Source organism: Thamnophis sirtalis, unplaced genomic scaffold (genome assembly GCF_051295495.1).
Source record: "Thamnophis sirtalis isolate CommonGarterSnake01/CBP01778 unplaced genomic scaffold, rThaSir2_p1.2 scaffold_15, whole genome shotgun sequence".
In the NCBI taxonomy this organism is placed as follows: Eukaryota; Metazoa; Chordata; class Lepidosauria; order Squamata; family Natricidae; genus Thamnophis; species Thamnophis sirtalis.
In genome coordinates, this window is record NW_028261395.1 from 44930922 (window position 1) to 44958762 (window position 27841).

General features: G+C 45.1%; 1 protein-coding gene across 1 annotated transcript; it reads right to left on the minus strand.

Annotated features, from left to right (window-relative positions):
• Positions 1-61: 61 nt before the first annotated feature.
• Positions 62-27841, minus strand: PANK4 (pantothenate kinase 4 (inactive)). Its single transcript, XM_087702687.1, has 19 exons — positions 27650-27841; positions 21911-21993; positions 20481-20689; positions 20094-20277; positions 19047-19139; positions 18232-18385; positions 17796-17977; positions 16181-16262; positions 15167-15267; positions 13876-14031; positions 12465-12577; positions 11294-11381; positions 10492-10643; positions 8989-9044; positions 7739-7788; positions 6630-6734; positions 4093-4193; positions 1876-1944; positions 62-494 (listed from the first exon to the last, which is right to left on the minus strand). Exons 1-19 carry the CDS (start codon positions 27810-27812, stop codon positions 275-277), a joined length of 2361 nt encoding a protein of 786 aa, XP_087558813.1. The 5' UTR covers positions 27813-27841; the 3' UTR covers positions 62-274.

Here is a 27841-nt window from a genome sequence, read left to right on the forward strand (position 1 = left end):
ACTTGCCATCAGGGATATTGCCAATCCAATTCGGAGAAAGACAGACACGCAGGCAGGCCCGTGGAGTGAGTGATAGCTGCTTTCTTTTTAAGTCACAAAAGCACAATATAAATACAGAGGTGTGTGGTGTGTGTGTGCGCGCGCGAGAGAGAGAGAGAACTCATTTTCCCTGTGGTAATAAAAATACATTCTTTACCATTAAAATTGTAACTAGTGCAAGTCCTTGGCTAAGTCGGAGCTCGGCCTCTTTCGGGGTGCCCCCTCTGGGGGTTCATCAGGAGGATTTGAGGGGGACCTCGTACTTGAAAATGACGCTGAAGATCTTCCCGCCCAAACGGTCGGCCAGCCAAGAGTTTTTCAGCACTGCCAGCTTAAGGCTCTCGCACTTCAGCTTGGCGTGGTAGTTGGTGTGGATGGCCCGGCCCATTCCTTCGATGATCACCAGGTCCGTCTTCCGCTCTCGGACCAAGCTGGCCAGGCCCTTGTCCAAGCGGCTGTGAGAATCAAGAGGAGGATTAAATGACTGAGGTGGAACGGAGCAGTTGGCTCAAATTAAAGAGATCCCTTCAAAGAACTCTCTCACACACACACACACTCTACTCCAGAGGTGGGTTCCTACCGGTTCGCACCAGTTCGGTAGAACCGGTTCGCCAAATCTACCGAACCGGTTAGAAGAGGTTCCACCAGTGGACCCGGAAAGCAGGCCACACCTACAGAAGAGGTTCCAAAGTTTTTTGAAACCCACCACTGCACTACTCCCCACCAGAATATCTACACTCGGTTCATTTTAAGCCTTTTGAATAGCTTAGCAGGTGTTTAGAGCCCCTCACCCCCAAAATAGGCAACGTCTATTCTCCTTTACGTTTCTTTTTAAAGGATTTATAATAAGGGAATGGTTCCCCTCACACATGCTTGCTGGTCGTTCCTGACTCTAGGGGGCGCTGCTCATCTCCGTTTCAAAGCCGAAGAGCCAGCGCTGTCCGAAGACGTCTCCGTGGTCATGTGGCCGGCATGACTCAACTCCCGAAGGCGCATGGAACGCTGTTCCCTTCCCACCAAAATTGGTGGTTCCTATTTTTCTACTTGCATTTTTTATGTGCTTTTGAACTGCTAGGTTGGCAGAAGCTGGGCAAGTAACGGGAGCTCACTCCATTACGCGGCGCTAGGGATTCGAACAGCCAAACTGCCGGCCTTTCTGATCGACAAGCTCAGCCTCTGAGCCACCGCATCCCTCTCGGTTTTATAATAAGCAACAGCAAATTGGAGAATTTTTCAGTAAGAGCTGGAGTTCCTTCAATCAATCAGGCTAGAGCTGGAAGGGACCTTGGGGGTCTTCTAGCCCAACCCCCTACTCAGGCAGGAAACCCCACTTCCAATCTGGAGTTGGCAATCTATCTAAGCGTGACTTTGTAGGATCTTTGAAGAAGGTGGCTTACGGATAAGAGTGGGCAAACTCTGGGCTCTGCCCTGCTATCGTTTAATGCTAAAGTTGTGGCCCAACAATTCCGAAGGTCTCAGTTGGGTGCCAGAAGGACAAATTTTCTCACCCAGGGCTAATTTTAAAATCGCTTTTAATGGGCAAAGAAGACCCAACCCGGTGACTAATTTGGCACTTGCAGAAGAAACGTTAGAGGGATTTATGGCAAAAGACCCCAAAGGCCGCAGTTACAACAAGCTTCAAAGATAAAATATTGTTTTAAATTATCTTTTTCAAACGGCTACCAGCAGATGTAGTTAGAAAGTGGGGGAAGTCAGCCATTCAGGCTTAAGATTCACGGATCATCCATTTGGCCCCACCCAGGACCCCCAAAAGGCACCCAATATGTTTATGCTTATCAGGTTTTTTTTTCTACAATGACTGGGAAGATGGCAAACCTGAGATCCAAGCAGGGCGAACTGGATCCTGTCTGAACCAAGAGGAGCCTCTCTTCCTTCAGGGCAGTTCTAGAGACAGAGAGAGGGAAAGAGGGGGGGGGGTGTCAAATGCCAACACTCAGCCCATGGGAGAAACGTCCAGCAAAGTGGCCCAGTTTTAGTGCAACTTTACAAAGAGAGATGGTTAGAAAGACGGGAGGATCTTGGTAGAAGAGAAATGCGGGAATGGGGGAGACACAGGTCGGCGGTGTAACTTTCCCAGAGCCAATTTTAAGGGATCCCTTCCTTGGGAAGCAAGTGCTGCTTTATATGTGATCAAACCAAATTTGCAGGTGTGGAAATTGTCCGTATTTCACTTTCTAACATCTATTATCTATCACCCAATCCATCCATCTACATCATCTATTTTATCTGTATTATTTTACCTATCTGTTTATCTCTATTTAATCTATCATTTATCTATCCTATCAATTATCTATATCTATCATCTATATCCCATCTATTATCTAGCTACATCTATGTCTATCAGTTATCTATCTGCCTATTTTTCTATCCTATTAACACTCTCTCTCATCTATGTATATCCTATAAAATCTAATATCCATCCATCCATCCATCCATCTATCTATCTATCTATCTATCTATCTATCTATCTATCTATTCTATCTATTCTATCTATCTATCTATCTATCTATCTATCTATCTATCTATCTATCTATGTCTCTCTATCAATAATCTATCTCTCCTATCATTAGCTATATCTATGACTGTCTTATCAATAATCTATATATATCTATCATCATCTCTAGCCTATCAACTAACTCTCCCTCATCTATTTATATCTATCAATTATCTATTATCTATCCATCTGTCTATCATCTATCTATATCCTATCAATTATCTATTATCTATATATGTCTATCTATCATCATCTATCTCCATCCTATCAATTATCTATTATCTATATCTATCAATTCTCTCTCTCTCTCCCTCCCTCCCTCTCCCTCCGTTCTCCCTCTGCTGTATCTGTCAGAGGGTTTTCTAAATGGGGTCTGGATTTTGTTTTTCAAAGTATTATGTCAGTTCTGTTCGAACAATTTGGTATTCCGCTAACAAAGGAAGTTTCATTTAACAAACTTTGCTCCATCGATTATTTGTGTATAGTGAAAAATGAAAACTTTGTCCATCCCTGATGTTTTTCCAAGACCTTTTTCCCTTCTGACATTTTTGTTGGGATCTAAGCACCGCCTTAAATCCTGCACACCAATTACTAGGAAATGGAAGTAGTCTAGTAGTAATCATCCCGGGAGAGGATTTGGTCTCAAAAACCCAGGAATATACATATTTAAACACTTGCAAATCATACAACCCATATAAAATTAATTACAACTTGTCCATTTCTCTCAATTTAACTAAGGGTTACAGATCAAAGGGGATGAGCAAAATGCAGAAAAGCCCAGGAAATTAATTCAAGACATGCAAAAGAGGTTCATCTGTTAGCTTTAACAGCAATTGTTCGTATTTCACTTCATTAGGCTGGTTTGCCTGGTTATCTAGAATATTTTTCATTACTGTCGGGGATCAGGGCTGTAAAATTGATCAACCGAATAAAAGAGATTGAAACAGTGTAAAAAAAATTAATAATAAAGTGATAAACTATTTGATCAAGAAGAGGCAAAACTAACTTTACTGAGTGGCCAGAAGCATTAGAGAAAACACTGAACAATTTTTAAAATAGAAGGGGCCCCTATATTTGATTTAATTCAGTGGGTTATCTAAGACTTAGACCCAGGAAGATGAGCATGAATAAATGAAAATAAATGTATTTATTAGCTCTATTGCTTTAACACTGTAAAGTCATTAAAAATCAAGGTTTTTATTGCTTCTCAGAATTTAGACTAAGAGTTGCATCCGTTTCTGATTTTGAAGCAAAGGTGTCATTTCTCTCACTTGCGATGACGTGGTGTTTATGACACCATCCCAATGTCACTGTGTCTTCTTAATAGTCACCTAATTTGACAGTAATTTTGTTTTCAAATCTTTTATTCAAGGGACCGATTCAAACTGGCTGAATCCCACGCCTGCCTTTATTGTCAAAAATTTACCGCACTAATTAGACTGAAAGCATTCTCAGGGTGCATGACTTTAAAAACCTCCTTCCCGTGCCCAAAGGCAAAAACCTTTGATTCTTCCAGCTTCGTGCCCACCGATCCTTACCGAATGATGACGTCCATCGTCGCGATCCTTTCCGCCACAAGCAAGGATTCGTTATATGTGACGTCATTCAGGGCAGGACCTGAATTGCAAGCCAAAATAACCTGGTATTGCAGAGGAGAGAGAGAGAGAGAGAAAAGCAAAGGACATTTTGAAGAGAAGTCATTGTGGGTCAGCACTCTCTATGACATACAGTGAGATTTGAGCCACTTTAAATCAGAACTGAAATACCGTATTTTTTGGAGTATAAGACGCATCTTTGGTTTTGGGGAGGAAAATGGGGGGGGGGGGATTCTGCCTTCCAGGTATTCCTCTGGTTAGCGTCCTTAATCTGATCAGCTTCAGCCCCTTGGTTTGCTGGTTTTGAGCGCGCTTTTTATCCCCTGGTTCGGGATAAAATCTAAAGCACAGCTGATTGTTGGAGAGAGCAGCAATGAGAAAAGCAGGCAAAGCAGGCAACATCGCTTCACTTGTTAGCGCCTCATTAGGGCTGAAAAACAGCTTCTAAAGCACAGCTGATCGTTGGAGAGAGCAGCAATGAGAGAAGCAGGCAAAGCAGGGAAGATCGCTTCACTCATTAGCGCCTAATAAGGGCTGAAAAACAGCTTCTAAAGCACAGCTGATCGTCGGAGAGAGCAGCAATGAGAGAAGCAGGCAAAGCAGGGAAGATCGCTTCACTCGTTAGCGCCTCTTTAGGGCTGAAAAACAGCTTCTAAAGCACAGCTGATCGTCGGAGAGAGCAGCAATGAGAGAAGCAGGCAAAGCAGGGAAGATCGCTTCACTCATTAGCGCCTCTTTAGGGCTGAAAAACAGCTTCTAAAGCACAGCTGATCGTCGGAGAGAGCAGCAATGAGAGAAGCAGGCAAAGCAGGGAAGATCGCTTCACTCGTTAGCGCCTCTTTAGGGCTGAAAAACAGCTTCTAAAGCACAGCTGATCGTCGGAGAGAGCAGCAATGAGAGAAACAGGCAAAGCAGGGAAGATCGCTTCACTCATTAGCGCCTCTTTAGGGCTGAAAACAGCTTCTAAAGCACAGCTGATCGTCGGAGAGAGCAGCAATGAGAGAAGCAGGCAAAGCAGGGAAGATCGCTTCACTCATTAGCGCCTAATAAGGGCTGAAAAACAGCTTCTAAAGCACAGCTGATCGTCGGAGAGAGCAGCAATGAGAGAAGCAGGCAAAGCAGGGAAGATCGCTTCACTCGTTAGCGCCTCTTTAGGGCTGAAAAACAGCTTCTAAAGCACAGCTGATCGTCGGAGAGAGCAGCAATGAGAGAAGCAGGCAAAGCAGGGAAGATCGCTTCACTCGTTAGCGCCTCTTTAGGGCTGAAAAACAGCTTCTAAAGCACAGCTGATCGTCGGAGAGAGCAGCAATGAGAGAAACAGGCAAAGCAGGGAAGATCGCTTCACTCGTTAGCGCCTCTTTAGGGCTGAAAAACAGCTTAGAAAAAGCGAGATTCGGAGTATAAGACACAGCCAAATTTTCAGCCTCTTTTGGGAGGGGGGTGCGTCTTATACAGAAAAATACGGTATATTCTGAAATATATGTGCACCCATGGCTCTCTTGGGGAAGTTAGAATGAGGAATGCCAACACAATTGGGGGGGGGGGGGCTCAATTCCTACATCAGTGCATTTCTTTCATCTTGGCCTGTGTGGCAAAATGACCACCAAACGCATCCAATATTATTTCAGGGGGGTTGGCCCAGAAATTAAAAAAGGGGTCACATCTTCAATACTATCCGGGAAAAGTTTACAAGACCGAGTTGGCACCCCCCAAAATAATGTATACCATCTCGAAGCTTGCCCATTCCTTTTCTTTTGGACATGTCCTTGTGTTAACTCGCTGGCAAATAATTGATATTTGGTTGGTATCAATTGATCACCGAGGGTTTTAACGACAAGGGATCTCTGCAGTGGTGAGCTGCAGTCAGTTGGGACCGGTTCAGTTGTTAAACTGGTTGCAGCCCACCACTGGATGTGTCTGTCTCTTCTTCCTCTTAAAGCCAATTCCCCTGATGCAGATTTCCCCCCCCCCCATTTCAGCTAGGAGATCTCCTGCCAGAACTCCAGGAGACCCCAGCCCCCAAAGGGAGAAGGTTGTGGGGGGTCTTATGTTGCGAGCTTCGAGGGGGAAGAGATGGGGCCGAAGAAACTCTCTTCTCTTTCTAAGTCATGAGTCTGACTAGCATCTTCCATGGAGCTAAGTTCTTCCATTAAGTATTTCCATTAATCCTTTTTAGCTGGGATTAAATGACGTTTTTCCCCCAAATGTATTTTTTTTAATATAGTTGCTATAAAAATAGTAGCAGTTCCGTTTTCTTTCTAGTCTTTCACTAACTGGGGGGCTTTCCACAAGTCCCATCAAGGGGGCCAGAGGAAGATAGGAGTTGTAGTCGCACACACCCCACCCTCCAAGGTGCCAAGTTGGAGAAGGCTTATCTGGGGCCCCTTGTCTCCTCCTCCTTAAACCGCCAAGCCGACACACAGAGAGAGAGACCCTCGAAGGCATGTCACCGTTAAAGACGCCGCGGAAATGTTACTGACCTCTGTGCCCCTACAGAGCAATTCCCTAACAAAAGGGAAGACACCTAAGATGACATCAATTCCACTGTTATCTGCAAAAATTAAGGCACATTTATGAGCTGGGGCCTGCGAAAGGAAAAAGAGACCCATCAGAGAACCCGGAGACAAAATTAACGCGTTCCTCACATTCGGCCCACGGAGTCCCCAGTGGCCTCAAGCCAAGCTTGGCTGCTGGAGGAAGCCAAAATCTGGGAAGGGACCCACAACCATCCCTCAATTAAAAACAAAAAACAAAACCGTGAGAGGGAGATCTCTCAGTCCCCTGGAATGTCTTGAGTATTCTTAAATTTTGCAGGGGTCGGACCTTAAACACTCAAAGAGCCACAAAGATCCTAACCCTTAAGCCCCCCATTCAATTCCGGAACCAGCCGGAAGTCCGGTTCCCCCACCATAGAGTCTCCTCCTAGCCTGGCGTCCTTTTTCCTCTACCTGTCCCAACCGAAAGCCCTATCAATTGTGGAGCTAACCAGCAACAGGGAGCCGCAGCAGAGGGATGAAAGAGCCACATGCAGCTCCAGAGCCACATGAGGCTCCCGAGCCGCAGGTTGCCAACCCCCGATCTAGATTTTTTTTTTTGTCACACGAGACAAGGGTAGGAGTAAGCAGAAAGAGTTGACGTTACACCAAGGAGTTCCTTGGAGGGCTGCCCTCTTCTGTTTAAAAGCAAACTTGGTCCCATCCAGAAAGTCAGTCTTATAGGAGACGAGAGTCTGGTGGCATGTTAAAAAATTAGTTCAGTGTTTCTGAACTTTGCAGCAACTTATTATTAAACAGGGAATTTATTTTACCGATAGTTGGGAAAAAGGGGTAGAGATGAAGAATGTAAATTGCTAAGCAAAATAAATACCCACACAACATGATGCTTATAAAGCACGAAGAATTGTATTTAATAGGAAAATCAATCAATAAATTAAAAAAATAAAGTTGCTGCAGTTGGGAAGCGCTGGACTAGCCAATAGGTTTCCTCTCCTGCCCAAACCTGTGAGATCCTTCCCTCTATTCCCCCTCTTTCTCCCCTCTCTGCCCAAATAGACCTCCGAAACAGTGGTTGAAGGATGGGCCACGCGTACCTTGAGCCGTTCCACCCATTCACTGTACGAATCCTGGAGCCAAGGACGCTCTGGGGCATCAGCAAGGGGAAAAGGTGAAGAAGGGGCGGGAAAGAGTGAGAGAGGGAGGGAGGGAGGGAGAGAGTGGGAGAGGGAGAGAGAGAGAAATACATGATCAATTGTCAAAAGAACTTAGAAAATTGGAAAGCAATAGCAGCACTGAGAAGACCAGGCTGTCTGATCCTATCAGTTAAATAAAGAGTGGGAGTTGGGCTAGAAGACCTTCAAGGTCCCTTCCAACTCATTCTATTCTATTCTATTCTATTCTGCATATTTTCTTCATTCTATTCTATTCTGCATTAGAACCGAGGTGGCGCAGTGGTTAGAGTGCAGTACTGCAGGCCACTTCATCTGACTGTTATCTGCAGTTCAGCGGTTCAAATCTCACCGGCTCAAGGTTGACTCAGCCTTCCATCCTTCCGAGGTGGGTGAAATGAGGACCCAGACTGTGGGGGCAATATGCTGATGCACGGCTTAGAGAGGGCTGAAAGCCCTATGAAGCGGTATATAAGTCTAACTGCTATTGCTATTGCTATTCTATTCTACTCTACTCTATTCTGCATATTTTCTTCATCCTATTCTATTCTATTCTGTATATTATATTGTATTGTATTCTACTCTATTCTTTTCTACTCTATGTATATTTTCTTCATTCTATTCTATTCTGCATATTCTATTCTACTCTATTCTGCATATTTTCTTCATTCTATTCTATTCTATTCTGCATATTCTATTGTATTGTATTCCACTCTATTCTATAGTATTCTATTCTACTCTATTCTGCATATTTTCTTCATCCTATTCTATTCTGCATATTTTCTTCATCCTATTCTATTCTATTCTGTATATTATATTGTATTGCATTCTACTCTAGTCTATTGTATTCTACTCTAGTCTATTCTACTCTACTATGTATATTTTCATCCTATTCTATTCTGCATATTCTATTCTATCCTCTCCTATTCTCTCCGATCCTTAACCCTGTGAGGTGGGTTGGGCCATGAGAGAGAGACTTAACAACCGTGTGGACTAACAGCTGCAGGGATTCCCTTAACGACCGTGGCAAGAAAGGGCGTAAAATGAGGCAAAACTCATTTAACCGCTATCTCGCTTAGCAATGGAAATTTTGGGGGCCGACTGTGGTCATAAGTCAAGGACGCCCTGTACTAAAAGAAGGATCTTTCTCCATTTTCCCCCTCCCCTTCCGGTACCTTGTAATTTTTCCTTGGCTTCTTGGAATCCAAACTGGGGCTCCGTTTCGAGGACGCTGGCAGTGAGGAAAAGCAGGAGAGAAAAGGAAAAAAAAGAGAGAGGGAGGGAGGGAGGGAGAGAGAGAGAGAGAGAGAGGGAGGGAGAGAGAAAACAGCATACAGATGAGAAAAACCAGGTGCTGCAGCGAAATTTCCTGCTACTGTTCTGGGGAAATTTGCCACCCAGAGTCCTTTGGGATTGGGCGGCATATAAATATATTTAATAAATAAATAAATAAAGTTAATAAATTTTTAAAAAGTCCAATTAGGATTTCCTGGGTGACTTTTTAAGAGATCTGCCCAGCAATCTTCCCAAGGGATCAGAATGATCCCTTTGCTTCGGTGGTGAAATGTAAAAAACTTTTGCCCCCAGCTCTCTGGGCTTGGCTTGTTGGTGGTGGGGGGTCATATGGCTGGGTGGGCATGGGCCAACTTTAAAAAAAAAAAAATTAAAGCATTTTTACTACCTATTCATCCGAACCGGTTGTAAAAAAATGCTTTAAGAAGTGGGAGGGGGGGGAATTCAGCTGTGCCGTGCGATTGTGGGAACCTCCTCCCCCCCACCACTTTTTAAAGCATTTTTTTACTATCGGTTCAGGTGAATAGGTAGTAAAAAAATTATTTAAAAAGTGGGGAAAAAGGTTCCCACGATCAGAAGAAGGCACAGCTGATTGTCATGGAATCTCCCCTCCCTCTTTTGTAAAGCATTTTTTTCCCCTGTCGGTTCAGGCCAATATGCAGGAAAAAAAATGCTTTAAAAAAAACAGGGGGGGGGGGAACCTTCCGACAATCGCACGGCTCATAGCTGAGGTGCGCGATCCTCGCGAGCTCTTTTTTTTTTTTACTACAGCTTCGCAGAACCAATGGCAACTTCCCCCCTGCTTTGCTTCTTTTTAAGATTAAGATTAGGTGGTGAAGGTGCTTTTTAGACTAAAAAGCAGATTATTTCCAATTTCAAAGCAGAACTTTTGGCTGGATTCGCCCTTGTCCAAAGCGATGCAGGACGTACTCGAATTGCTAGTTTATTTAGTGACCGGCACTGAAAAAAATAAATTAGGACAGTTTTCTACACTTACAACTGTTGGCAGAGTCACTCAAGAGGCTTGGCAGCTGACTCATATTTATGACGGAGGCACTGTGATCCCCTTTAGCGACCTTCTCACAAGCCATGCCAGATTCACTTAACAACCGTGGGACTAACTTAATGGCTGCAGTGATTCCCTTAACAATCGTAGCAAGGAAGGGCTTAAAATGGGCCAAAGCTCATTTAACAACGGTTTCGCTTAGTAACAGGGATTTTTGGGCTCCGTTGAGGTCGTAAGGCGAGGGCTGCCTCTAACACATTTGAGTTTTTTGGGGGTTTAACACAAATGGGACCCACCTCAACCGCCGAGGTCAGAAAAGGCAGAGTTTCTGGGGAAATCCTATCCGGTGAAAAGGGCCCCCAAATCCCGAGAGACTTACTCCGTGACGGCTTTGGCTCCCCAGTCGAAGACGTTCCCAGCCAGGAGACCCTTCACCAGAGCGAACTGCCTCTCCTCCCACCCTAGGGAGTCCAGGGACTCAATCACACCCTGGTAACACCGGAGGGCGATGCCGTTTTCCTTCTGCTTTATCTGAGAGAGAGAGAAAGAGAAAGAGAGAGAGAGAGAGGAGGGAAAGAAAGAGAAAGATAAAAAGAGAGATAGGGAGAGGGGGGGGGAGAGATAGGGAGAGGGGGGTTAGTTTTCCTTAGTTGCAACCGAGTCTCTGTTGAGTTACAGGAGACAGAATAAATTCATTTGTCTTCGTTTCAAAAGGATCTTTTCATCTCTTCCTTCCTTCCCCCTCTTTCCCATTCTCATCTTCCTTTCTTTCCTTCCCATATCTTCCTCCCTCCCTCCTTTCCCTTTCTTCCGTTTTTCTTCCTATCTTCCTTCCTTCCCATCTCTTTCCTTCCTCCCTCCTTTTCCTTCTTCCTTCTATTTTCCTTCCTTCCATCTCTTCCTCCCTCCTTTCCCTTTCTTCCGTTTTTCTTCCTATCTTCCTTCCTTCCCATCTCTTTCCTTCCTCCCTCCCTCCTTTTCCTTCTTTCTTCCTTCTATTTTCCTTCCTTCCCCATCTCTTCCTCCCTCCCTCCTTGATCTTCCTCCCTCCCTCCTTTTCCTTCTTCCTTCCTTTTTCCTTTCTTCCTTCCTCCCTTCCTTCCCCAAATGGATGGGTTAGGGAAGCAAAACTTTCAAAAGAGATGGGACCGCCCTCCAGGGCAGCGAGGAAGAGGCCTTACCTTGGAGTAGGGATCGGGGAAGTTAAATTCATTCAAGCAGTGTTCCCTTGTATCCAGTAAACTTCTCACTGTTAGGGTGCCGTATGCGCTGAGAAGGAAAAAGGAGGAGAAAAGAGCCAGTTATACCATTTGGGGGAGGGGGTGGGGGGGCGGTCTGCCTTTTAAAACTACCCCTGGCTTATTTATAGCAAATTTTGCTCCCCCCGTTAACTCTCGCCAGGATTTATATAGCAAGAGAGATGCTATTATATCACTAAGTGCCGTATCTTTTTATTCTTGGTGAATGTATTTTATTATGTACACCAAAGACAAATTCCTTGTGTGTCCAATCACACTTGGTCAATAAAGAATTCTATTCTATTCTATTCTGTATATCCTCTATTCTATTCTGTATATACTCTATTCGATTCCATTCTACATTCCAATATTCTATTCTATTCTGTGTATCCTCTATTCTGTTCTGTTCTATATTCTATTCTATATTAAATTCTATATTATATTCTACATTCCAATATTCTATTCTATCTATCCTCTGTTCTATTCTGTCCTGTTCTATTCTATTCTACATTCCAATATTCTATTCTATTCTATTCTATTCTTCATTCCAATATTCTATTATATTCTTCATTCCAATATTCTATTCTATTCTTCATTCCAATATTCTATTCTATTCTATTCTACATTCCAATGTTCTGTTCTGTTCTATTCCATTCTATTCTATTCTTCATTCCAATATTCTATTCTATTCTACATTCCAATGTTCTGTTCTATTCTATTCTACATTCCAATATTCTATTCTAATCTCTACAAACAGAAAGGGTTTTTTTTCCATTTTGCTTGTCCGTTTTTCGGTATTCTCTTTTTATTTACATAACCAGCCTGCCTTATTCTTCATAAGTTGGGGCACATTCTTGCTTTAAGGCCCGTGACAATGGGGAGGCTGCAACGATTGCAAACACACACACAAACAAAAAACACGGTCCCCAGTCATTTTTCTTCTGTGCCATTGCAAACTTTGAACGGCCGCTAAACGAACAGTCGTAAGTCAAGGACTACCTGTATCTCTCAAAACTTTGGCTGCATCCAGAAATGCAACGGGCATAACCGACACACACATACACACACACACGCACACACACACACACCGAGGAAGCCCCAGGCACCAACTTACAACGGCTGCTGTCGGAGTGTTTGAAGCTTCTCCCGGTACTTGTGTCGGAATTTGTCGGCTCGCTCGGCAGCGTCAACCGAATCGGGTTGGCTGGCTGCGGCACGTTTAGTGACCTGGCCGGGGAACGAGAGAGAGAGAGAGAGAGAGAGAGTAGGGGGCTAGAGGAGGGGAAAACTTTATGCATCTTTAGCCATCGTTTCTTTTTTAGGTTTCAGATCTGCCACACTTTCTACTGTGTGTGGGGGGGGGTTGTTATACGAAGTTGGGTGATATGTAGCCATAACAACATCCTTCTTAGAAAGCCAAGGTCATCTTTCTCTCGGCACCTGACCAGAATTGCATGGGTGGAATCTGTCGACGTGTCTACAGGAACCAGGAGCACCTATTCGCTTTCTATTATTCTACTACGCCTTTTCTATGGTGGGAAAATGGGAGGGGAGATTGTACGGGGTTAGATGCGATGTAGCCATAACAACATTCTTTCTAGAAAGCCAAGGTCATCCTTTGTCTCTGCACCTCTGCACCTGACCGGAACTGGATGGGTGGAAGCTGCCAGCGTGGCAGTGGGAGATTGGACCATGGGATGGACTTGTGGGTGTGGGAACAAGATCTTGAACTTTCAACTGGGTGGGGAAAACCGGGAAGCTTTCAGATTCAGGTTTCCCCAGATGTGTCAACATGGCTCTCTTAATCAATTGGAACTTTGAGCAATAAATACTTTGCCTCGGACTCTGATTTACTTTTGGATGCTATTTGGAGCCCTGACACCATGGGGCCATCATGGAAAATGTAAGGGGCCGGCCCTGCAAAGAGGAAACATGCCAGCAGTTTGGGAAGTAGCGTCAAGCTGGCCACACCCACCAGGTTCACCACACCCAGTAAGTAGCATCAAGCAGGCCATGCCCACTCAGTCAGCCACACCCACCTACCCCCCCACCCCTGAGGTCAACCATAGCCCTGATGCGGCCCTCGATGAAATTGAGTTTGACACCCCTGCTGTAACAGGATGCAAATGACCAGCTGTCTGCAAGGAGCATCAATCCTTCCCTTCCCCACCATCCTGTCAGAGCTGAAGAAGCCCCACCCGAGTGTTGAATGTTGAATGCAAGTTGTGTTTTTATTATTTTACTTTGTTCACATATTGTTTATTTTTGAATTGCACCCCCTTCCTAATGATTGTAAGCCGCCCTGAGTCCCCTCAGGGAAAAGGGCGGCCTATAAATCCTAATAAACATAAACAAACAAACAAACAGAAGCGAAACGTCTTCAAAAGAGAGAAAAAAAACAAGAAAGTCCAGTTGCTTCTGGAAAAAAAAAATCACTTTGGGGGCTCCAAGCATTTTTCGGCTCCTTCCTGGGCCAGGGGTAGGTGGGTGGGTCACCCCCATCCTCACCGTAAAGGGGTCCTTACCCCGTCCAAGGACTCCTCAAAGCACGAGAGCCAATACTGGCGGGCCAGGACGTCGTCGGTTAAGTCCACGGTGTCTGCAACATATGTGGAAGGATCCTGCAGCAAAGGCAGATTGACCAGCATTCGCTCCAGACGATCCATTTCCAACATGTCGAACTGAGGGAAAGGGGGGGGGGGGGAAGAGAATATATATATAAGTTTCAAAATTGGTGGGGAACTGCAACCAAAGAGGAGCAGGGTGGGGTGGGGGATAAGCATGCATTATAACAGCGAAAGGAAGCCACAGCCCAGGAAATGCCTCAGTGTTTTTTAAAAAAAAAATCAATTTAAAAAGGGATAAAAATAGGAATGTTGGCTTCCGTAAACCTCCATTTGCTCTCAGTTGGAGGACTCAAACTTTGCTCCCCTTTTACGTTGGGAGCAGAGTATTAAGAGGTCAAGAGAGACAGTTTAGTCTAGTGGTTAAAGCACCAGGCTAGAAACCAGGGGACTGGGAGTTCTAGTCCCGCCTTAGGCATGAAAGCTGGCTGGGTGACTTTGGGCCAATCAACAGAAGACTGGGAGTTCTAGTCCCGCCTTAGACATGAAAGCCAGCTGGTTGACTTTGGGCCAATCACTAGGAGAGTGAGAATTCTGATCCCACCTTGGGTATGAAATCCAGCCGGTACCTTGGCCCAGTCACTCCCCCTCAGCCCAGCCCACCTCACAGGGTGATTGTTTGGGGGGAAATAGGAGAAAGGAGGAGAATTAGTTCTGTTCGCCACCTTGAGTTGCTTATAAAAAAACAAAGGTGGGATATAAATAAAAAAAATAAGTAGAACTTTGCAGCTGTGCAAAATTTCCCTTTCTCCCTCCCCCAAATCTCAAACCCCCCTTCTGTATGCCACGCAAATCATACCAACAACAAAAAAATGTTACCCAGTGCCACATCTGTATGCTTCCCCTGAACAGAGAATGCCATGTTAATATCTGTCTTATGATGGCCGGCTGAGGTTCTCAACACAGATGGATTTCAGAACTAAAAGGAGATTTTGACGTGTTCCTTTTGGGTCAATTTGAAAACAATTAGGGGGAGGAAAAAACCCTGAAGGATTCCGAGATTTCCTTGGCAGATGTTTCCTGTCCAAACAACGAGCGAGTCCTGGCAGGCCATTTTCCATTGTTTCGTTGGAAAAAGACACCGTCGGGACTCATCCTGCCTAGGAAACCATCAAGCGGGGCGGGGGGGGGGGGTATATTTAGGTGATTGGGACCCACACAGAGTTTTTTTTACTATGCCAGGAAGACTCACGGTGCCGCTTCGTTCCCGCTGCATGGGGCAAACGTCGGGCGACGTACTCAGGAGGCCAGAACTGCTAGCGTAGTTCTCCCCCCAGCTGTATAAATTGGGATCTTGTTTGCAGGAAGTGGAAGAAGAGAGAAAGAGAGAGGGGGGGGGGAGAAAGATATATATATCATATCATATATATATATATTTAAAGTCACAACCCCTGGTATGCCCAAACATGGGAGGAAGGTCACACCACTTCCACTCTCTGTCCTTCGGCTCGTCACAAGAGACCATCCAGACAGAAACCCAATATTTTTTACTGTTGCCTTTTTGTTACATTTGTTATATTTATGCTGATAAATAAATAAAGGGAGACTAGTATAGATCTATTTCAAGCTATTTAGCTCTCATCAGCTAGCCATACCCTTCGATTCCAGGTTCGATTCCCAGCAAGGGTATGGCTAGCTGATGAGAGCTAAATAGCTTGAAATAGATCTATACTAGTCTCCCTTTATTTATTTATCAGCATAAATATAACATATATATATATATATATATGTGTGTGTGTGTGTGTGTGTGTGTGTGTGTGTGTGTGTGTGTATGTATATATATATATATATATATATATATATATATATATATATATATATATATATATATATATATATATGTTATATTTATGCTGATAAATAAATAAAGGGAGACTAGTATAGATCTATTTCAAGCTATTTAGCTCTCATCAGCTAGCCATACCCTTGCTGGGAATCGAACCTGGAATCGAAGGGTATGGCTAGCTGATGAGAGCTAAATATATATATGATATTCCAGCATATGCCCAAACAGTTCTATTTCTTTTTTTTAAATTAATTTAATGAATTAATCCCCACCTTTGCCACAAGCCAAAAGGCTTGGCCGAGTCCTTCAAGCCCTCCTTTCCTTGGGAGGACCATGGAATGAGAGACTGGGGAGCGGGGGAAAGGGGCTCACTTTTTCGGGGAGGGGGGTAGCAGAAGAGAAAGGGGGCTGCCTACTTACTGTCTTGCTCTGCTCCTTTTAAGAAAGCGCCTATGGCTCCCAGGTAGCCTTCGTGCCTCAGAAATAGCGCCTGGACTTCACCCTGCCGTAATAACGAAACACGGTGTTGGCAAGGAACTGCCCCCATCCCACCCCCCAAGGAGCAGCTGCCGTACATTTTACAAGGCCGAGCAAAAGAGCAAAAGGCACAGAGGTTGCTTCAGACCCAAACTCTGGGGAGGGTAACCCTGCTTGGGACCGAGAGCCCAAATTTGCCCTTTTGTTCCAAATTTAGGGTAAAAGAATAAAAAAAAAAACCCAAGGAAGGAAATATTAACAGAAGCAGAAAAGTAACATGCTCATTTCTCCAGGGGCTTCTACTAAGAACAACCCGAGTCATCCCTGTGTGTGTTTTTTTCGTTCTCCCCAAACCTTTAAGGCACCTTTTAAGTTCTTCATCTGATACGGAGAAATGTTATCATCATCATCATCACCATCATCATTTAACCACCCCATCGTCCCTTGCGGGTTGGAACTGAATGGGGAATAGCAGAGCGTTTTCATGGCCAGATGCCCTTCCTGTTGCCAGTGTGGAATTTTGTTCAGCGGATATAGCAATAGCAGTTAGACTTATATACTGCTTCATAGGGCTTTCAGCCCTCTCTAAGCGGTTTACAGAGTCAGCATATCGCCCCAACAATCTGGGTCCTCATTTCACCCACCTCGGAAGGATGGAAGGATGAGTCAACCTTGAGCCGGTGAGATTAGAACCGCTGAACTGCAGATAACAGTCAGCTGAAGTGGCCTGCAGTACTGCACCCTAACCACTGCGCCACCTCGGCTCATTACTCTCATTGTGGCCAGAGAGAGAAATATCTGCCTCTACCTGGGATTGAACTCGCAGCCTCCTGATTGTGGGGGCGAGAGCGCCACCTCTAGGCCACAGGCCTCACTCCCACGGAGAAATTTAAGGCGACGGGGGGAAAGCAATCGTATTTCTTTTTAGCCATAGAAGAGAGTATTTGCTCTCTGAACTTGGGGGGGTATGCTTGCAGACATTTCATCACCAAACTAGGTAACATCATCAGTGTTAGAAGGGAGAAAGGTTTGCTCTATGCTCTCTCTCTCTCTTTCTCCCCTTCTAGCACTGATGATGTTACCTAGTTTGGTAATGAAACGTCTGTTTAAAAAAAACAAAAAACCACCAAGCTCAGAGAGCCGAGGTGGCGCAGTGGTTAGAGTGCAGCACTGCAGGCTACTTCAGCTGACTGCAGTTCTGCAGTTCGGCTGTTCAAATCTCACCGGCTCAGGGTTAACTCAGCCTTCCATCCTTCTGAGGTGGGTAAAATGAGGACCCAGATTGTTGTTGGGGGCAATATGCTGACTCTCTGTAAACCGCTTAGAGAGGGCTGAAAGCCCTATGAAGCGGTATATAAGTCTAACTGCTATTGCTACTGCTAGAGACAGCTAATGACCACACATCATTTCATTTGTCTAAATATCTTTACAGAGGGCTACTTTCGTGCCCACGCAATGATAAGCCTCCAATTTTCACTTTGCTCTGCCTTCACCTCACCTCACCTCACCCCACCCTGCCAACATGCTCCAGGATTTCTGATTTAATTATTCCCGCTACCTTGGAGAAGAAGTTGATACTGTAAGTGATGGTACGCATGGTGACTGGGTGACCACGGATGAAGAAGCCCCCGAAGTAGATTTTGTCCAGGTTGTGGAGTTTGGCGTGCAGGCAAGCCAGCTGCCCGATGTCGTTGCTGATCATGTGCAGCAAACTTTTGGCCATGTCTTCTTTGGAAAAATCTGAGAAGGGCACAAGAGGGGGGAGGGAGGGGGAGATCAAGCACACACACCCACACACCCACGAAAGATTTGAGTCAATTAATAGGAAGGTCCCCGAATTTGATTCGGAATGAGATTCAGGGAAAGAATCAAAGAAGGGGCAGTGAGATTTGGAGATGGCCACTCATCTGGAGAATGGAAACAAATAAAGGCCCTTAAAATTAATGGGCAAAATTTAAATTTTAATGTTAACAGACTGAAGAATAAACTCCTACCTTTATCCACCGTGGCGGATTTTCCAAAGCTGCTAGCTATCAGGTTCCCGCTGAGTCCGAGGGTTTGGTACGCCCCACCATAGATGTCCTTCACCAGCATGTCAACGTTGGTGTGTTGGCCCTTCGAGGCGAGCTGCAGCAATTCATCAAACTTCTAAAAAAAAGGGGAAAACCCCAAAGGTCCATCAGATGAATAGCCTTGAAGGATGGATATTTCTGGTTTTCTATTCTTTTCATGTTCTTCGTGAAATCAGTTCTGAGTGGCTTGGAACTGCTTGCCCTCCCTTAGAGAGAGAGAGAAAATCTTTTTGCCTCTTAAAAGTCTAGCCTGGAAACACAGCTCTTTTTCCTGATGAGTTAGCTTTCTAAATGCAGGATGAGAGCCCTTGGAAAGTTAAGCCTTGGGGTGTGGAATTCTCCCAGCAATACGGAAACAATTGGGTTTTCTCCCATTTCTGCCACATTCCTACCGTTTCTCCTACATATATTCTACATACACATATACATAGATACATAAACATACATAGACATACAGATAGACAGATATAGACGGATAGATAGACGGATAGATAGATAGATAGATAGATAGATAGATAGATAGATAGATAGATAGATAGATAGATAGATAGATGATAGGTAGGTAGGTAGGTAGGTAGGTAGGTAGGTAGGTAGATAGATAGATAGATAGATAGATAGATAGATAGATAGATAGATAGATAGATAGATAGATAGATAGATAGATAGATAGATAGATGGATGTTTAACTTAAGAGCAATCCATCATTCAAATGCTGAATTGCTAGGCAAAAATGTTACCTTGGTTTTGGTAAGCAATGCTCCGAGGCCCCAGAAAGTCCCGCCTCCGATGGAACTTCCGCCAATCCATTCAAATTTATCTTCTGTTTCCACCTATCGAAGACAAGAAGCAGATTCGTGCCTAAATCCCACCGCTATCACATCCATAAGGACCTAAGTGAGTCTTTATTGCAGTCTGGCATTAAATGGGCCAGCGGATGTGTTTTATTGTAGCCCCCTCATGGTTTCGTGATCCAAATTCCGACGCTTGGTAACTGATTCATATTTATGATGGCTACAGTGTCCCGGGGTCATGTGATCCCCTTTTGCAACCTTCAAGTCAAGGGGGAAGCCTGATTCACTTAACGACCGGGCTACCAAACTTAACTGCAACGATCCGCTTAGCAAAGGTGGTGGGAAAAGCCATCAAATGGGGCAAAACTCACTTAACCCATGTTTCCCTTAGCTGTTGGGGCCTGCCAGTGGAGCTGGCAGCAGATTCGGACAGTGAGGAGGTTGGGGAGGAACCTGGGCCAGTCGTGGAGTCTGGGGAAGGCTCTGATGGGGGCTCTGTGTCGGAGGCAGAGAGGGGGCCAGGGGCGTCTGACAGTTATCAGCTTCCTCGAGTCGGACATCAGTGAGGCAGAAGAACAGCTGGAGCCTGTTCCCAGTGTGCACAGAGTTGCCAGACGAAGGGAAGAAAAGAACAGGGGTCGACTTGGGAGTAAGATCACAGATGGATGGTGAATGGCCCCTCCCAGAGGAAATAAAAGAGGAGCGAAAGGGGAGTGGAGTTTGCAAGAGACAATTAGTTCGCTTCATTGGTTTGTGACTCTCTAAGACTCCTAGACAAGTTCTGCAGGGATCGGCCTGGCAGCTCTCCAAGCCAGATAAGGTCTATGACCGTAAATCCTCCCTCGAAGGACTTTGCTGGATGTGAATGAGCAGAATTCACAGCCAATTAATAAAAGGGATTTTTGTTGGGACCAGGAGTTTGCTACAGGCTCTCGGGAAGCCTCGGTCAGAACAAGAGTTACCTGTATGTTGATTAAACCAACCTGTCCTCACCTTGACGATCGAAACTCCGGAGCCAATGTTGACCAGCAAGTAAGGGAAAATGTGGGGATGGTTCATCTGAAACCTGAACTCGGGGTCGGCATCCTTCAGGTAGACGAAGGCCTCGTGGGGGATGTTCTTGAGGACAAAATTGCACCCCTTAATCAGGCAAGTCATCACGTCTTCTTTATCTAATCTACCCGGAAACCAGGTAAGGAAAACAGCAAGGCCGTTAACAGCTGCAGAAGCAGCTCATCGCTTCCTGAAAAAAAGCCCCGTTGAGGTTTTTTTCTCCCCAAATACGTATAAATTTTTTTCTTAGTTGCAACCAATGCTTTGAAGGAGGATTCAAAGGTGGGAGGTTTCGTATGTACCCCAAAAACAGGCACTCGCACTTACTTTAATCCCAGCTTCTCCTCAATAAGTTCTTTGAATTTGTACGCACCACCCCCCGTGGCTTTGATGACTTTCGTTTCGGTGTTGACGAGGTGGTCTTTGATGAAATCCAAGCAGGCTTCGATGTAGGTGTTCTCGAATTTAATGAAATGGAGACGGGCCGTGATCTCCTCCTGGACGGTGATCTCGTAGGGAGACTCGTGTTCAACATCCTTCAGGGGAATCGATAAACAGAAAGGTTCAAAGGGGTCCTCGGGGCAAAACTTCTCTCACAGGGTGGGGAAAAATATCAGGTTAGCCCGTCTCAATGTCAGCAGCTTTTAAAATAGTTGGACTTCAACTCCCAGAATTCCCCAGCCAGCTGCTGGGCTAGATTCGATTGGTTTTAAACAAGGTTGCTGAAAACTAGCAAATTCATAGGGAGGAGACTCTTAAATCTCTGTTGCGGTCCCCAGGCGGCCTGCGGAGCTGGCAGCAGAGTCGGACAGTGAGGAGGTTGGGGAGGAACATGGGCCAGTCCTGGAGTCTGGGGAAAGCTCGGACAAGGGCTTTGTGTCAGAGACAGAGAGGGGTCCAGGGCCATCCGACAGTGATTAGCTGCCTTTGGAGCTGGAGATCAGTGGGGCAGAGGAACAGGGGAGTAAAGCTTGAAGGTGATTGGCCCCTCCCATAAGACATAAAGGAGGAGCAAAGGCACGTGAGCTTTTGCAGGAGGCAACTTTGTTCGTCCTGGTCGGTTGAAACTCTGAAGCTCCGTTTTGACTCTGTGCTCTGTGGAGCCTTGCAAAACTAATCGGCAATTAGGTCTTTGGCAGCGTTTCAAGGGAGATAAAGGTGGGTGCTAATCAGCCTTATCCCGAAAGACTTTGGCAGACTTCTATCGGACTCTTTACAAACTATTTGTGACTCATTACGGGCTGAATATATGAATATAATTCACAGCCGTTGAAATAAATAGAAGGTTTTTGGGAATAAGGGTGTGCTTTTTACTGCCTCAGGGAGCCCAGGTCAGAACAATCTCAGAGATTGTGGGCCTTTTTTGTTATCATACTTGGGCACCTGTCATCATCATCATCATCATCAACGACCCTATAATCCCTTGCAGGGTGGAGTCTGGCCAACTGAATAGAGCTAGAAGAGTGTTTTAATGGCCAGATGCCCTTCTTGTCACCAATGAGGAGTTTTGTGCAGCAGATATATTCTCATTGTGCCCAGAGAGAGAAAAATAGCTGCCTCTACCTAGGATTGAACTCATGAACTCGTGATTGTGAGGCGGGAACTCCACCTCTAGGCCACCGCACCACTTATATTTGGGCACCTGTGCCATCCTAAAATGTTGCTTGGCACCTGAGCCCCTGGCATCTCCCGCTCCAAATCTTTCAGGCTGACGGTTTTGAGTTTCAAAGACAAAATGGGAAACAGAGGTCTCTTACCTTGCACGACTGATCGAAGGACTGTACCCTGGCCACTTTATGTTGGACGGTGGAGTAGTAAGCCAACTTGGCCAACGATCCCCCTGTTGGCAAAGGAAACCAGGATTGAGAAGAAGCAAAATCTGGGGCACGGTTGACAGGACTTCCTTGCAAAACTCAAAATGATTTGGACCACGGGAGACGGCATATTTGCTCCAAATGTCTGAAGCGGACGAGGCACACACATACACACACTTCTTGTGCAATGCCAATCCAGACATCACAAGTCTTGTCCCTCAAGAGGTCTCAAGAACTGGGCTAAATGGTGAACAGCAGTAGATATATTCTCAGTGTGCCCAGAGAGAGAAATATCTGCCTCTACCCAGGATCAAACTCACGGCCTTCTGATTGTGAGGCAAGAGCTCTACCTTTAGCCACTGCACCACTCCAGCGGTCTCTATTTATGCCTATTGGTAAAAGTCTAATTCAAAAAAAAAATCCATTTTCCATTTCCCCTCATTTTGCTTTCTTGTCCGTAAGTAGAAAAATATCTCTTGTTTAGAACTTCACAATTTCTGGAGATTTTTCAAGGTTTAACCACCACGGGCCTCATCTTCCAGATGGATGGACTCCAATTCCCAGAATTCTCAGCAACGCTGACTGGGGGGGTTTCTCCTTAGTTCTAGGTTGGATCTCTGAGAAGTTCCCAACGGTTACTTCTGGGTGTTGAAGTCCCCACAAGTCACTGGAGATCGTGATGGGGAGGCCCTCCCTTTCCTGTTAATTGCCTTAACCCCTTCTTCAGCAATCAAGCAAACTACGAAAGACCTCCACTTGCAACCATTCATTTAGCGACCATTCAAGGTTACAAAAAAGCAACTTACAACTGTTTTTTCACACTTACGACCGTTGGCGCATCCCCATGGCCACATGACAAAAAAAATCAGTTGCTTGGCAACTGACTCCTATTTATGACGGTTGCATGTGATCCCCTCGGATAAGCAAAGTCAAGGGGGAAGCTATTCACGTAAAGGTAAAGGTTCCCCTTGCATATATGTGCTAGTTGTTCCCAACTCTAGGGGGCGGTGCTCATCTCCGTTTCAAAGCCGAAGAGCCAGCGCTGTCCGAAGACGTCTCCGTGGTCATGTGGCCGGCATGACTCAATGCCAAAGGCGCACGGAACACTGTTCCCTTCCCACCAAAAGTGGTCCCTATTTTTCTCCTTGCATTTTTTACGTGCTTTCGAACTGCTAGGTTGGCAGAAGCCGGGACAAGTCACGGGGGCTCACTCTGTAACGCGGCGCTAGGGATTCGAACTGCTGAACTGCCAACATTTCTGATCGACAAGGTCAGCATCTTAGCCACTTATTCACTTAACAACCATCTAACTTGACAACTGCAGCAATTCATTTCACAACTTTGGCAAGAAAGGCTGTCAAGCAGGGCAACAGAAGTCTTGGGCTCAACTGTGGTCGTAAGTTGAGGACTAACTGTATGTAGGCAGAGAACAAGGAAAGAGAAAAAGGAACTGTCTTTACTTTTAATAAATTCACTTAATCGGATGCTTTGTCTCCCCCCCACCCCCTCTGCTCCTCATCTGACTTTCCACGCTGCCAGTATTGAAACTTGTGATTTTATCAGGCACGAACCAACGTCCAAATTCCACTAAACCAAGCCAGGAGTCAACTCATAATTCATGTTTTCCAAAGCCAGAAAACGGGTTGAGAACTTTAGTCAGAGACAAGTATATTGCACAAATAAATATGGCACGGAGTAATTTATGAGCCACCTCATAAACTGTGGGTGTAGGTAAAAAGCCATGTATATCTATATACACATAAACAGAAAGAGGAATTTTAATCAAGATAATCAGCTCCACACACTGGACAGGTGTGCGTGCATTCCCACTAAAAACCACACAGCAGGATAAATTCACTCAACATACAAATCTGGAGAAAAGGAAGGCGTGTTTTGAACATGCGATCACAGACCACCGAGTCCTCACGGAGAAATTACAAGATCTGATGCTCCATCCTTTCAAGCCAGGAGAAACACAGGTAGCCCTCGACCACAACTGAACCCCAAATTTCCGTAGCTAAGTGGAACATTTATCGGTTTTGCCTCATTTGACGAACTTTCTTACCGTAATTGTTAAGTGAATCGGTGAGGTTGTTAAGTTAGTGACACGGTTGTTAAGTGAATCTGGGGATCGCATGACGCAGCAATTGTTATGAGTTTCAGTTGCCAAGTATCTGAATTTCGATGAGGATGGCCATGGTCGTAAGTGTGAAAAAGGGTCATAGGGCACTGTTGTAACAACAGTCACTAAATGAATTGTCGCAAGCCGAGGACCACTTAGTGAGGGAATTAAAGCCATAATTGCTGGGCTCGTGGAGCAGAGTAAGCCAGAGTAGGCCGTCATATTTCTGGTTTAAGAGCAGAAAAGCAAAACTTCAAAACAAGCCCGTCATGTCGGCCTCCTCCGGCTGTGCCCTTAACTTTCCTGCCTCCTTATCACCAGGTGCCAGCCACGCCAAACTCAAGGGAATATTTGCACATCACAAAATGCCAACTGCAAAAGCACAGAACCCGTCCCCTGGGACATTTCCCGTCCTGTGACTTCTCTACCAGAAATGTTTTGTTGACGGCCAGCAGGAAAAAAAACCAATAGACAATGAAAATGTCAGCCTTGCTCACCAGAAGCTTCTCCTGAATTTTGTCACGTTTATAACCCCACCTTTTCCATGCTCAGCTATGTAATGTTTTGGGGCGCAGAGTTAAAAGCCGTCGTATCAAGTCAGAATTAGATCTCCTAGATCCCGAATAAAAATAATAATACATAAATCTGCTTGGAAAAGGGAAGGCATGTCTTGAAAATCTTGTCAAGTAGGGGAAGGAGCCTCTGAGCTCCATTTTATTCCGTCGGCCAACTTCTTGTGTTATTTATATGACGCTGGGTTGTATCCAGGGAGGTGAACTGTTGTGCCAAACCGAACAACTAGCAGATGTTAAATTAGAAAGCTAAAAAATGTTGCACTGATCCCTGTGAGGCTGGTCTGAAACTCCACAAGATTTGGCAAGGTTCATCCTACACATAGCTGGAGCTGCTTCATGGCCTGCTGAATAAACCACAATGGAGTATATTCTGAGAAGAGTCAAACCACGGCTTGCAAACCCATCACAACCCAATAAGCAAAATCTATATACACTACGTGAAGGCTTTGCGCTCCCAGCAACACAACCTTCTCAAAACATAGAAAAAGGCAACAGATCCAATTTATTTTTCATTAGTGACAAATTCGAGTAATTTAGGAAGGGAATTCTGAAAATAAACAGGCTGACTTTTTTTTTAAGGTTTATATAGCTATTTCTTTCATACCCACTTTAATTTGGGACAGAGCATTTCCACATCAATGCAAAACTTTAAAAAGTAGTGGTTCAGTGGCTAAGGCGCTAAGCTTGTCGATCGAAAGGTCGGCAGTTCGGCGGTTCGAATCCTTAGCGCCGCGTAACGGAGTGAGCTCCCGTGACTTGTCCCGGCTTCTGCCAACCTAGCTGTTCGAAAGCATGTAAAAAATGCAAGTAGAAAAATAGGAACCACCTTTGGTGGGAAGGGAACAGTGTTCTGTGTGCCTTCAGCGTTTAGTCATGCCGGCCACATGACTACGGAGCCGTCTTCAGACAGCGCTGGCTCTTCGGCTTTGAAAATGAGATGAGCACTGCCCCTTAGAGTCAGGAACGACTAGCACATATGTGCAAGAGGAACCTTTACCATATATATATATATATACATACATACATACATACACACACATACATGTATGTATGTATATGTTTATATTTAGAGAGATAGAGATATATAGAGATCGCTCTCTCTCTCTCTCCATAAACACACACACACACACACACACACACACACACAATATCTTTCTCTCTCTCTCTCGTTTTTAATTTATGTTCTCAGATAATCTGCAATTTAAGCCTGGCCATAAATAGTAAATAAACATTAACGCGAAACACTTTGATTTAATATATGTTAGATTATGAGATTCCTGGAAGCCAGGGAGAAAATGACTGTGGTCTTGTTGTATCCGAGTCTTTTCTCATACAACAAGACCAGCATATATATCAACGTTGCCAAGACAATCTCAATCTTACATGGATATATATATATATATATATATATATATATATATATATATATATATATATATATATATATATATATATATATATATATATATATATATATATATATATATATATATATATATATATATATATATATATAGGCGTATTCAAGTCTTTTCCCGTGTAAGATTGACAATATCTTGGCGACATTTCGACGAGGTCATACTCGTCATCTTCCGGCTGGTGACTTCGGCTTCGTGCTTGTGCGAGCAAAGCGTGATCAGAGCTCACACAAGCACGAAGCCAAAGGCACCAACCTGAAGATGGGGAGTGGGACCTCATCGAAATGTCGCCAAGATACTGTCAATCTTACACGGGAAAAGACCCGAATACACCAAGACCTGCATACCTGTACCCGTGAAAATCATAGGTAGGTAGGTAGGTAGGTAGGTAGGTAGGTAGGTAGGTAGGTAGGTAGGTGGGTGGGTGGGTGGGTGGGTAGGTAGGTAGATGATAGATAGATAGATAGATAGATAGATAGATAGATAGATAGATAGATAGATAGATAGATAGATAGATAGATAGATAGATAGATAGATAGATGCACATACATACATATATATATATATAATTATATAATAATAATTATTATTTTAAACAGTCATTTCCTTCCTGGCTTCCAGGGATCTCACCACCTAACATATGGCCTATATTTGGAGACATGTTCCTTCCAAACCTCTGGGGGGTTGTTATTATTTTGGGGAGGGGGGAATATTTTTTTATCAGTTTCTTTGGTGGGGGAGGGAGATTTTTTTTTTGACAGTCCAGGATAAATTTTAAAGCTCCCCTTTTTGGGGGGGTGGGGGGGTTGATTGGGGTATCTATCCACCCCCTCAAAATTTGAGGGTTTCTGAGGGATTTGAAGGAAGTCTCACTAGACAGCCCCCCCCCTCAAAAAAACCTGGTTATTGCGGGGTGGACTAAAGGTGGGAGTGCAAACAGAGAGGGAAATACCCTTTTTTTCTTTCTCCCCATCGAAAAGGGGGGGCAATTTAAACCCATATCCCCCCACAGGCAGCTAAGGGGACATTCCCCCCCTCAAAACATAAAACAAAAAAAAAGGAAGCATCTTCAATACATATTTCCTGCAAAAGAGGGAGGCATGATTGGGGGTCTCCCCCCCACAAAAAAGGAAGCCCCCTCATTCCCTCACAAAAAAACACCCAGGATTTGTTTATACCGTCTCCCTGTTGCCCCCCCCATGCCCTGAAATCCAAAAGGACGCTGGTCTTCGTAGTCTTTGCCGGGTCCAAACCTTAGGCGAGGGCGAGCGCGAGAACTACCGCTCCCATCAAGCGTCGCGCCAGCCTGCCCGACGCAAAGCACGTCGGGAATTGCCGTCCGGCTTAGCCCTCCTCAGGTTATCCCGATGAAGCGCGGGACTATAAGTCCCGGCGTGCCTTGCGCGGCGCCTGTTTTTTTTCCCTCTCTCTCTCTCTCTCTTCCCCCCTCCTCCTTCGCTTCTCTCTCACCGCCGCCTCAGTGAGGGAAAGGAGGAGGAGAAGGGCGAACGGCGGAGGCGGCGGCGAGGGAATCGGGGGGTAGGGAAGGCGCCGTGGCCGGGCTTACCGATGTCGATGGCGAAGCGCTTGGCGTTCTCCAGATTGCGGAAGATCTCGTCCGGCGGCAAGGTGATGCTCTTGTCCAGCCGGCCACCTCCGCTTCGCCCGGCCCGCTCCGCCATTTTGGACGCATCGACCCCGCTCGCTGCGCGGCCGGCCTCTTTAGACATGCAAATTTATGCGCATACGTTTTGCATGT

Excerpts from the sequence above, each read along its gene's own strand:
- PANK4 (XM_087702687.1), bottom strand. The coding sequence starts at position 27,812 with ATGTCTAAAGAGGCCGGCCGCGCAGCGAGCGGGGTCGATGCGTCCAAA. Across the intron at positions 19,140-20,093 it reads CCGGAGTTTCGATCGTCAAG|GTGGAAACAGAAGATAAATT; the intron begins GTGAGGACAGGT and ends TGTCTTCGATAG. Across the intron at positions 12,578-13,875 it reads TTGAGGAGTCCTTGGACGGG|GTCACTAAACGTGCCGCAGC; the intron begins GTAAGGACCCCT and ends TTCCCCGGCCAG.